Here is a 13,335-nt window from a genome sequence, read left to right on the forward strand (position 1 = left end):
AAGCAATTTCCTTAACATCGCGTCTAGTCGCCGCAATATTGAATTGTTATCGCTGACATTACTGCGATTAAAATTAATTTGTCGATCAGACTTGTGTACACGTGCGTTTCTGACACGACGTGCATTCGTAATGTATCCCCACTGTATAGGCGGTCACGTGCGGGTTGTACCAACCGATCGATCATCGTTTTGCAACGTGGCTATGCCACTTGCCATTCAACGTGTACAAACTGCATGCCGCGTACAGATATGCAAGCCGCACGCGACTTGTATGCAGCCTGCGATTGCGGACTGTATAAATAATCGCGATCGTATTAATCTCGCCGAGGTTATCGAGAGCGGATAAATCCGTTCAACGCTCCAAATGTGTTGCTCGCCAACGTTCCAATTGCTCGATCCTGTTTGGGCCGTATTGCCACTGAAAACCGAGAATCGCGTGCCCGTTTATGCGGGCGCGTAGCGTAATGTAATACTGGCGTAGAACGATGGAAAAAAAAGAAGAAGAGAGAGAAAATTATCGTACATCGTGCCGCGACAATGATTTTGTCAATGAATTAAGACGAGCGTTGTTTCGTTGGGCCTCGCGTGCCCCTCGGTATGCATACTTCGTCGCTCCTGCATATAAATTCAATCGCTAATTATACACGCCGCGCATCGCGTGACGCATTCGAGACTATAAATATATTTCTATAATAAAGGCATGACCGCGGGAGAATGATACTTTTGTGCAAAATGTACGCGTTTAGGTGCGTCTTATTTCCTAAATCGACGCCGCATCCTTCCGATTAAAACTTGATCCCTTGCCCTTTGTCCTGACAGGGAAAATTACCTTTGCAAGACACGACAAATAAACTCGTACATAACGGAAGGAGCGTGAATTCCGAAATGCGCGTAATAAAAATCCAACCTAGTTACCCGAGTTAATTAGTCGAACTTCAATTTTGACGTACGTTCAGCAAACGATTTAGCATCTGTTAATATGCAAATTCTTAATTTCAATGTGCATCAATTTGTTGCTTCGTTTAATAAACTTGAATCGTAAAACAAGGTAGATTTATTTGCACGAAAGATTGATTTTTCAAGGGACATATCTATATGTAGATTAATGTTCCCATTTTTATATTTATTGAAAAAAATTTTTCGTTCGCTGCCGTAGCCAATCACGATTTGCCAAAGATTTTTGCTGTCATAACCATAAATTTTTAAGCCACAGCAAACGGTTTGCTGTCGCACCTAATGCAATAGGCACATTAGCAAAATACTAGCCGCCATAACTAAATATTGACCGTCCACACTTTACAACTGAAAGGCAGCTACATTTTTTTTCGTGTTATCTTGATAATAGTTGCGATGTGAATGCCGCTTTACGGAAAGGTATAGAGGGACGATCGAACCTACTTTCTCTATCCTACGCGCTACAAGTACATCACGTGGTGTAACCCTAAGGTCAGGGCTGTTGTATCAACTTGAAGTCGATAATTGTGCAAGGATGACCACACGCGGTTATATACAACGACTTGTAAAAACTCGTGCAAACTCGCGTATACGGACAGCGATTTTCTTGTCAAACGTTTATTTTTGGCTCGCTGCCCGACTAGCATTTTCCACCATTTTTTTCACACTGATAATTGCCCGTCATAATTGACGCTATCGATTCCTGTCCCTTTCTCAACTCAATAACTAACTTTTATATGTATATTATCCCTTTCACCGCACTATACGACGTGATATTAGCGAAAGGGTTTGTTATTCAAGGTTTGCTTGAGTTGGAGGAAGAAATAAAATTAGCATCTATCAATTGTCAAATATTGATAATAAATAATATTACCAATCTCTTTCTTTGATATCTAAGTAGCGTTGTCAAATGATTACAAATTGCACGCGAAAATATTTTTAATACATGATAATTTTTATATGTTGTATAAAAAAAAACTCGTGCAAATATAAATATCATATCCAATATTTTGTTTTATGTATTAACATAATCGGCACACATTACGAACGTGCGTATATTTAAAAATAAACGAAAGAGAGCGAGTCACCACTCTCTTTCACGCTGCACTTTATTCGAGCAAAACTGGGATAAAACATTTCTCAATGCTGCATTAAACACTTTCATGTTCGTGCTGGCCCTAATTTATAGTCTTTAGATAAAGAATGTGATATTTATATCTGCCTAAAAAAAGAGTCGTGTGAGGAATGAAGGAGTTTGTTAAAAAATCTCAGTTTCTTTATTTTCTTGATTCTGTTGATTTGATTTCATCATGTCACGCTTAGGCCGCGATACGTGGGGAAAAAAATAATCACATCGAAAGTAACAGACCGTGTCTGGAATGTGGCAAGTATTTTGTAACTAAAATGTAACAAGGGCCGATCAAAAACTTCGACAGCGCGTGAATGTTATGTATACAGCGATCTCGCAGGTCAAGTTTAACGTGATGCAAAATCTCGCAGATATCAGAAGATGTAATTCTCAAAGTGCGAGATTTGAATAAGAAAAGTTTTATAAAATGGAAATACTAATTTAACGATAAATTACTCGAATCGGGAGAGATGTTTTTATGTACCTTTCAAAAAATCGCGATGCGTCTCATTTTTTATTCTTCTCTGACAATCACACGCTGGTTTGCGATCAACCCTTAATCGCCACGTAGAATCGATTGCATGACGAATGAATGACGTCGACACGGATCTCCACGTAAAATAAAATAAATAAATAAAGGACGCGCGACCGTATTTCCCCGTGAACCGATCACAATGGGAAAACCATATCAGACTGACGTGCGTCACCTAAATTGGGAAACGATCGGAAATCTATTCGAAATCAAAGGACACCTATGTGATGTCCGATCAATCGATAACATCGCAATTAAATTCCTTACAACGAGACAATAACAATCCATATGATCAGGCTTGAACAAGTAATAAAATGCTTAGAATTCTAATTGCACCCGCATTCGTTTTAACAATCTGTTGAAATTTCGTGTAAAAAGAAAGCAAAGCGATGTTACCATCGAGATTGTCACCACAGTTGGCAAAAACACTTTGTAATTTATGCTATGGAATATGATACAATCGTAAAAAATAGGACAGAAGAAAAAGTTACTCCGATTGGATAATATTGCAACTGCGAACTTGCAAATTGCTATTTGCCCGCTGCATAGGGAGAATTGAGAGAGGAATTAAAGTCGCACAAAAGTAGAAGATTGAAATCAAAACTTTTACGTTTGATCTTCAACGCAAGCCAGTTTCCGACGAGTCAATAACACGACTTGCATTAATAGATAATAATCTATTATCTATTAATTATATATATGTACATCTCGCGCACCGTGCGAGCTCCTACATTGTCACCGGTTGCATTATCGCTATCGGTCGATAATTAATCGTAATAATTCGAACGCCTCTTCGTTATCGTCGAGCCTACCAACAAAGGAAGAGTTCGTTCATCTTAAAGCTAGTTTAGGGCAAAAAAGTCTCACATCTGTCGATCAACCTTTTCGCCTCTGGGGGGTTTTAATCTCGGAACTTGGTTCCTTTGTTCGTGACGAATATTGCCACGTTGGTAAGAAAAAGTTTCGGAATTCTTTACGCGATTTTCCGCCACTTTCCGGAATAAGCTGTTTATCTCGGCAATGATGCAGTCATTGCTGAGATATTGCTCATCACATCACCGATTCGCGAGAGATTTCCAGCCTTAACAGCGATCACCAGCGTCACGTAGATTTTAGATCGAAATGCGAAACTGTTAATGGAATTCTTATCTTAAGATTTAAATATAAGTCGTCTACACCGCGAAAACTATTCGAATGCAATGATCTTAATAGTAATTGTCTCCAAGCCAATAAATTTCTCATTACGATTTACCTTAACACGACTGCAAGATATAGTATTTCTAATGTTAAAGTCAATGTAGATCAATATGCAAATTTTCTAGAAAATTATCGAAATTTTCGTGAATACCGATTTAATTGCGAATTTAAAGATTCTAACCATGCGCGCAATTCCTTCTTATTTACGTTTTAATTAATAATTAAATATAATCGATTTACAGCATATAGCGAATTTGCTTCGCGTTTCGATCAAACTGAAATACGTTACACCAGCGTGCTCGCAAAAATAGCAATTATGGTTTCTATGAATAATAAAATACGAGCTAGATTTGTCTCAGCATATCGATTGGCTGCTCGTTCGTGAATCGGCCGCACCGGATCGGGTTTTGCGGTTGAACTTTCGGCGCGGCGTACTCGCGACAGGCGGAATTCGGTAGATTTTAATGGAACAGAGATTATATAGATCGAGTTACGGGTTATTAATACGAGCGATTATCAGACGAGAACGGGACGGGCGCGAGCTCGGGGCAGGGACTCGATGCGACGATATATGTCAAGTTAATCTAAAAATGGAAGACATGGGACACGGGGCTGCGGAGAGACAGGCTCCGCGAAAGATTGGAGTCGACAGTTTCGCTGGAAGACGGGTCGATTCTATCGGATTTGGATACCCTATGGATCTAATTGTAAGCACAATGACGCGCAACCCTCCTAATTCTAGCTTCTTTCTCGTTCATTTCTTCATTTGCTCGGAATTTAATTACAATTATTAATAATTTATAATTAACGATTGTACGCTTACACGTATATACATAAAATTGGCAAAATATTGACTTAAAAACAGAGACAAATAAAAGTTTAAGATTTGAATTCTATTCTATTGTTGCTGCATCTTAAATGAAAGTGCAATTTAAATATAAATAAAATACAAGGTCAACAGTATTTATAATTTTTATAATAGTATAAATTCAATAGAAATTTACTTAAAATAAAATTAAAATTAAAAGTGTTCAAATCTTTTTGTCGAAATTATATAATACGGGTCGCGTGTCATTGACTTGCAATATAGTCGAGAGAAAGAGAACGATTCGCTCTTAAATTCTACATCAGTGCAAGGCAAAGGCATCCTATGAATTGAGATCCTTCGTGGATCTACAATGTGAGAAAAACAGAAATGTACTCCACCAAAGTGGTCCAATGCTTCCATAAAATTTCGACGATTTCAATGGAAGACACTTCACATACACAGATCGAGAATAATCCCCGTTAGATCTATAATATGAAAAGAGTAATGATTTCAAGAAGAAAAGGGAGAAGAAAGAGAAACAGCATAAAGCACAATAAAGAAAATTTGCGGTGGAACAACTGAAATATGGCAGAATGGTTTCTGTTTTTATAAGTAACGCTACACATTTTAAACAACGCATTTCTTTAAATATAAAAATTGCCAAACTGTTTTAAAAGATGGAAATGAATTCTACAAAATGAAAACTTAAATAGGTAAAGCTAATTTAACCTAAATTAAGTCACACTAATGTAATTAAAATTAGGTCGAATAATTCTTGAAATCAAGTATGGCGAAATTATAAGTAGCCTCATTGCCGAAATTGTTCCCATTCAGAATGGCCGTCGGTATTTCACGAGCGTAAATGAGACTTTGAAACTTAGTCGTAGATTACAGCGTGGATTAACCAACAATTAAAAAGATAGGAAGGAAAGGATTAAAACAGCATCGTGTGTATAGTCGTAAAAAAATAAAAGCCCAGACAACAAAAGAGGAAATTTTAATGGGATTTTGACGATGTTTCGTCCCCAATCTATCGGTCGAACAGACTGTTCATCACTTTTCATTTTCCCTCGTTAATACCGGCCTCGCGAAGGTCGATTTGAATGTAGATTTATGTCGAGCTGTCGACCGTTACTATCGATACGCATCGAATGAAGCGAATTTGAAATTTGTCTCGACTTTGATTTTCGATGCAAGGAAAGCGAAAGTTTTTTCTCGGATATCGAAAGATATGTTCAATCCTTCGAAAATCTCATTTATGCTATCGAGAGACGTGTCAATAATTTAACAATAAAATATCCAATGTAATTCTACAATTCAATGATATAAATACCAATCAACGATATGATATATTACTAGAAATATGAGAATTAATTATATTCCATTTATAAATATTACCAATCGATATTACTGTTTTATATATGATGTTGCACAATAATTTTGCTACGGATAACGAGACGATGTAATTAAAGTAATTGTTATAGTTTTCCGCAATCCTCGAAAGAAAATGTTCGAGAAAAGCGCACGCGATTCTGAGATTTTTCTCTCGAGTACAAAAATGATCCAGTGAGACGACTTAATTTTCTTCGCGCGGCAATCGAAGCTACCCCTCATAATCAGAGTGATGAAATGAAAACAGATAACGTCAGGAAAAAATCGAGAAAATAATAAAGGGAGACAGACACGCGGCCGTTTTATTCCTCTCACCAAGAGACGATCAAAACTTAAGAATCCCGAAACTCTCTCTCGTCGAGAATGAAAACAAAAATATACCCGAGAAAATTAAAACCCGCGTAGCCGGAACACGTAATTGCGTTTCCAATATGACGGATCTAACCGTGACAATTTCCTTGGACGCAAATTTCTCTGCATATTATATTCGGCATGAGTCAAAAAGAGTAAAACAAATATTGTTTAGATAATATAAATTGAACAAATTATCTTCCAAAGTTATATAAAGAGGAATATGTTAAAACAATTATGAAAAAAAAGAAAAATTACGATATAAGCAAAATAAATATTATCGAAAAATGTCGACGTACAAAGCTATTGCAATTTAATTGATTTCTCCAAGTTTTGAAAAAATATCACAGCCCAATTGATATAAATAACATGAAGAAATAAAAGAATAATCACGAAGAGAACAAAAAGTTCAGCGCGTTTGCCATTACTCTATTTTTATAATTATGGCATCAATTTAGAATTTGCTGAAGAGATAGCAATTATTATGAGATAATGCCTTTGCGGGGATGCCTAGTTATCTACGACAAAATACTATAAGTTTGTCACAGTTAATGTGCGCGGTAAGATTCTTTGGTCAACGTGTACCTGAGCAATCCTAGAGATTAATCAATAGAAACGTAGCGGAACGGAATGCTCGCATGTTGGACACCTCATTGGTCTGCCAATCTGGACATTTTCAACGATAAATCTCTGGAAACCAAGCGAGCGAGACGTCGGCGATCCTATTAATTGCCGCGCCCTCACGGAGATTAGAATCGAGATTATCGCCTAATTCCTGAAGCCGAAGTCATACGATGAGCGTATTCGCGATTCGCGATTCGCGTGCGGTTCGCAAATAGAGAAATGCATCAAATTCGCATTCGTCATTCGTCGTGCACGCTGATTCGCCATCGGAGCGGTTTTTTTAACACGGGATATACAAATCGCCACAAATTAGTTTACATTCGATTCGTATAAATCGCAAAGCGGTCCGCACTGACGAATAATGCACTTTCGACTAATTACTACGAATTGCGAATCGCGAATAGCACGTGATCCAATGCCTGCTTAAGAGTATCAATTCAAAATTCGTACCTTCAACGGCAGTGTTGGATAGAGCAGATCAAACGCGGATCAAATCTATGAATCTTCTTCGACAATCGGAGAATATCTCTAGAATAACTAATAACTTAACTTTCCCGACTTTCGCAATAATCTATTATGTTAGGAGCAAACAAGGTGGATTAAATTTCCCGATAGTATCCAATCTAGCCTTTAACTTCCCCTGTATATTACGCCATCTTTCTTCGAATTTGGACCTTTTACTTTTTTGAAAGAAACGATTCTTTTTTTATTATTATTATATGAAAAACATTACACAAATAATAATGTAAAATTCACATATCAAACTTAATGTTATTTAAGAAAATTAAAGCTCTTAAAGAGCTTTTAAAAAAAAGTATAAAAAGATAAAAACACAATAGTATTGATCTCTAGTTAAAAATAAAACATAATATAATATTGTACAATACATCTTGATTTGACAAAAAATAAGACGACGTAACTTGATGAATTTCTGAATGGGGACACAGGCTATAATTTCATCACTTAGCGCAGCTATCACAGACTACGAGCAAGTTGGATGTAATTCAATCCGTTCTTGCCTTTAATGAAATTTTGTTTCGTCTTTGCCTTCATCTTGTAAATCAAAAGGTTCGATCTCCGCTAAGCGAAGAGACACATCAATTTCATTAATCTTTTTAGATCTACGATTTAATCTTCGGAAAAGTTAACCGCACTGAAGAACAAATGGTACCGAAAGGGCAATTAACATCCTCGCCGGAAGAGAAACTACACGTTGTACCAACGACAACAGCAACGAAGATAGAGTAGTTACGGTGCCCTGCAAAGAAAGACAGAGTACATGCGGCGCTCTGTGTTAGTCTCCGTTCGCGATACGCATTGCAGTTAGTCTTTGTCGTGAGAGGCCCTAGTTAATCGTAAATTTTGACTGAAAGCGATTAGAGCGACCCTGAGGGATCAAGAATAAGGAGAAACAACTGGCTGCGACCGTTAAGCTGTTCGTTCAATTGGGAACAGCTGATTTCCATTAGTAGCGACGATTAAAAGCCTCGTATCCGAGTTAAGCGCTCCTCGAGACGTTCGTTTAATTAAGATCCCTTACTCGCGATGTGACTACAATCGGTACGAGTCAGCCTCGTGTGGGCGGCGTTCTCGTGCCGATTTAATTCACTCTCGCGCCGCGCGAGAAGGTTCGATTCGTCTTGTAGAGCCGAAGAGCTTAGGAGTAATACTTTCGTCGCACCTGAAGCGATTAATTTCAACGAGGCTGGAATATGCACCGCGAACGTCACGTCGCGACATCACGATCGTTTCCTCAAATCCATCGAGAAACTCGCCGGATTAGTATCGACATATGACAACTTGACCGGAATCGTCAGCACCTTCGAGGAACAAGAATTCCAATCGACAGTCGAGAATTCGGTGAGGGTGACCGGGTGTCGCACTGCGATGCGTTTCGTACTCGGCGATCGATTTCGAGAAATCGATTCCGTCGCCGGGTGATTAAGATCGCGTCAACAGTCCTTACCCCGGCTCACACCCTCGTCTCGTTGTACGGGCTGGACGAGCTCGCGTCCTGACGACGCTGCCGATCGGCATCGCCTGGCACGTTGAACACGACGTTCGGCACGGTCGTCGGATCGACCGGAGCCGGCTGATAGTGCGACCGACCGGGTTGCGATTGGTGAGAATGGGAGGAGGACGAGGGCGCGGTATCGTTTATGGAGGTAATCGAGGCGAGTATACGTCGACCGCGTACCTGGTAACGTTGGGGGTAGCAGCGCCCGCAGCAGGACTGCAGCAGGCCGCCCCTGGAGGCAGTGCTGTGCGCGGGGGAGGTCAGGGGCGATGGCGAGCCCGGCCTCTTCGGGGCGCCGTTGTACGGCACATCCATCTCCACGAATTCGCGGTCCTGGAAAAACAATAACAGACGGGGCTTTTAGGCGAGGAGGCTTCCACGATTTCATGGCTTTTCAGCTGTAAAACGCTCAAGAGAAGAGCCATGCTGTAGATTCATTCATGCGCAATGATGTTAATGAAGTTACTCGTTGAGCTGTGAAAGGTTCAGATAACGAAAGGAACAAGTGAACTAGAGGGAATAATAAAAAGACTGAGCTAAAGTTAAAAACAACACAGATGTTCAATGAACTAAGAAAGATCGAGGCAAGAATAAGGGAAAACAAAGGATAGAAAGCTAAATAAAAAAAAATATATACATGTGTACATGTACATGTATATATTTTTTATACACATATAACGAAATCGATATAATTTTGCATGCGTATTGTCTAAATTGATGCGTTTAAAAACACCTTTGCCGCTATGCAATGTGACATGCCTGAGCGCGCGAATTTCGGATAACTTAATTTGTCAACTTTGAATACGTCTCATTTAAAAGCTTTACGGTCTCGGTATACATATATTATGGTATCAAAATTTGCATCTCGAAATGATGTCAAGACTGTGCCATTGACGGACAGTGGGTCAGGTCTGAAAAACCCTGTATATTATAAGCGTATGTCCTCATATTGTATCTATTAATGTGCACAGGTGCGAAAAGAAGATCCACGTGGAACTGACAATGAATAGAGCAACGCTGAAGAACGGAAAGAATAATTGGATTGGATAGGTGAATGTAATAAGAAAAACTGCGACGTGCGCGATCCTTCTGGTTCCATCCATCTTATGAAAAAGGGCAAGGAGCTGCGAAGCTGAAGATGCCACCAATTCAAGTGGGGCACATTAATTAGGGCACGTCGCATTGCTGGAAAGCTTGATTTGAGCCATGCAAGGTGAGGCATGGATAAACGCGCTTTTGTTAGAATGACGTACGGAAGAAATAATTAAAGAAGAGTTATATTGCTTTGCCGATGTCGTATCTATCTACAGCGGGAGCATATTAATTACAGAGGGGACATATCTGTCAGTTTATCGATTTTAACCAATTGTGATAGAATTATCATGTGATCGTACTTTCTTCAAATATAAAAGCAAAATAATTAATCATCTCGCTGCACGTAAAGTATCGCGTTGCATCAGAAAGTAAGCAATATATTATAGTAGGCTTTCAGCATCTCGCACTTTCCTAACGGCGCGACGTAACGTAAATATCTTCTCGCATAAAAACTTCTCTAACGTATTTTTCATTAAATTCTAATTCCTGGCGGATAATAATTTCGCGCTACGGCTAGCTAATTAATTAATCCACTTTGCATATAATGCCGCTTTTGCGCCGAGACAGGACGCAACGAAGCTGTATTTCTCGACGTGTTACCGTCGCTGACCCAAGTTTGGCTCTGCCATGTATTGCTTAATCTATGTACGAAGTTGCTGGTTAACCCGAATTAAGCCGAGACGAGGAAGCAAGCGGCGCGCCCTTTCCGTTGTTTCTCGGTGTTGAACTATTTCATACCTGTATTTCGTCCAGGGCTCTACGAACTTCCGCTGGAATTACGTCGTATATATTTCACATTAATTTGAATCTGTATTAATTACGATTCTAATTACATCTGTTCGTATCTTATCACATAAATATATAAGCTTAAATCAAGTACCGAGAAAGAAATAACTAACGTTTATCTAACAAGTAAATCTACCGATGTCTGTCGTGAATAATGACTCGTTTACCATCGAAATCCACGTCATTTAAGTTACAAACGTATTCCAATATATTTAAATATTTAATAATTTTCTCTGTCATCTTTTTTATTTAATCTTTCAGGCGTTGTTCATCAAGTGCGGCCAGGACAATGTCAATTAACATATAATTCGCATTTTCGGAAGAAAAAATATGCAAATAACTTTGCAAGAGTATTCTGTTATGAATATCTCAGAACTTGTACATTTCTCGACCCGTGCTCTTTTTTTCATTTCTTTACTTTGCTTCTTGCTTTTCAAATTCATTTTTTATATCGTGCACTCCATCATTTATTATCTGGAAATTGTTGAATTATTAGAAAAGTTTCAGTAGATACATAAAGGTGCGCGTGTAAGTACACGCGTGGGATTTTGTGATCCGCGTAAAAAAAAACGGAATGTCTCGAGGAAATCCTGCGGGGACGATACTCGGGAAACGAGAGGTTATCGAGTGATCTCAATGTCGCTCGAGTGAACGACGCGTTCTTGGGCGCCGCGCGAAAGGATATTGCTCGTACAGAATGGAGCAGCGCCTCGATCTCCTTTGCGATAAACGTGCCCGAACAACTCGACGAGGTCCGCAAAAACTTTTGTCATGCGACAGATGACGATCGTGACCGCGGTAGCTGTTCTCTTGCCGTTTTGCATAATTAGTTGATTCACCCTATATGATTAAAAGATCGTTTCGCTAGATTACTTAATTAGCGTTGTAAGAACGCAATTATATGAATATTTTGTAATACATTTATATATAAAATTGATAAATGGAGAGGATAAAAAGCATTTTAGTGTTGCACTCTGATAGATTAATATGCATAAACAATTACATAAAGAAAGTTGGAATACTGATAAAATATAATAGATGAAAAATTCGGTGTGATTTACATGTGCTCCATAACAATTAATAAACTGTAGTTGGTACAACAAAAGAATGCCATAAAAGAAAATAGGGGAATGCAAGCAACTTTTATCGGCTTATTATGTCGACATAAAGTATTGATATCATAGTTATACAAAAAGATATCGCGTCGTAGAACGGCTTTGTCAGCTTTTCAAAGAATTCCCGAAGGAGTCATGCACGGCTTTCAAAGCTACAGATGGCTCGCATTCGAGCGAACTCGATCTTGGAAAACTACAGGATTACTCGCGGGAGACTGTCCGTATTTCAACGCGTAGACCTTCCGGAGAGACGCGATTTGTCCTCGTAAAGCCCTCATCGTTTGAGCTGGCGTATTCTAATCCCGGCGCAAGAGTCGCGTGATTTATACAACGGAAACACGTGGGATTATCGTTGACGAGCCGCGCCGCAAAGCTTACTCAAACAAAAATTCGCAACATTCAATTTTTCATCCATTTAAATTTTCCTCTCGTTGCAAATTTGGAAATGAACTGTTCTACAATTAGTAAAAATTTATTTGTACAAACAGAAATCAAGACGAACATATCGAAATACTTTGACGCTACACGGGGACAATTTTCTTTTAAAACTTATCCTGAAAATTTTGTGATCGTGGAACAACACATTTCGAAGAATTTTATAAGTGTTTTGAAATTTTACCATACAGTTCACTAGTAATTATACTTACAATTAGTATACATTTTACTAGTAAAGTGTAGGGTAAAATTTCATAAAACTTCCATAAAGTTCTTCAAAATGCCATATTGTCCCACAATCACATGATTTTCAGGATAAATTTTAAAAGACAATTCTCTCCGTGTAGGCATAAAAATACCCTATGCCTCAAAGAAATTTGACAATTAGAAAAATTAGAAACACATAAAGTAAATACCTCGGTACTTAAAATACTCTTCTAAATGCTTATGTTTGTTAAAATACTGTAGAAAAAAATACTGTCAGCTTCAAGCTATCCTATATAAATGATATCCTATATGGATAATACTCTTATAATTAATTTATAAATAATTAGCCTTAATCAGAATATGGCAAGTACTTCATTTCAGCTTAAAATCGAATATTACGCGAAAATTATGAAAGAATCGCGCCGTTTGATATGCATGATAGGTTTACGTACTATACAGGGTGAGTCTTTCCATATCCGACAAAATTTTTGAGAAGGTAGAACGGATCGAGATGAACAAAAAAGTCCTGTACCATTTTGCAATTTTCGTAATAGTTAACGAGTAATTAATTATTAAAACTCGTTGTCTTAGGCCGGCCTACCGCCCAATTCGAGCGCGTGGCAAGATGTGACCGCCCGGCGATCGATATTGCTATGCGCACATCTCGCCACGCGCTCGAATTGGGCGGTAGGC

The 13,335-nt window shown here is 38.6% G+C and overlaps 1 protein-coding gene across 5 annotated transcripts in view; it reads right to left on the bottom strand.

The window, feature by feature from the left end:
* LOC105560851 (potassium voltage-gated channel protein Shal) overlaps positions 1–13,335 on the bottom strand; it is a 120,587-nt gene that overhangs the window by 23,224 nt on the left and 84,028 nt on the right. For 4 of the 5 annotated variants that reach the window (XM_012010329.1, XM_012010332.1, XM_012010333.1 and 1 more), the window contains exon 4: positions 9,185–9,337. In XM_012010329.1, coding sequence (XP_011865719.1) covers positions 9,185–9,337 — 153 coding nt within the window. Of the gene's footprint in view, positions 1–1,918; positions 3,424–9,184; positions 9,338–13,335 lie in introns of those variants that run through there. The other variant, XM_012010331.1, reaches the window with a different exon arrangement.

This window comes from Vollenhovia emeryi, unplaced genomic scaffold (assembly GCF_000949405.1).
Source record: "Vollenhovia emeryi isolate VEMERY1.0 unplaced genomic scaffold, V.emery_V1.0 DF939219.1, whole genome shotgun sequence".
Taxonomy (NCBI): domain Eukaryota; kingdom Metazoa; phylum Arthropoda; class Insecta; order Hymenoptera; family Formicidae; genus Vollenhovia; species Vollenhovia emeryi.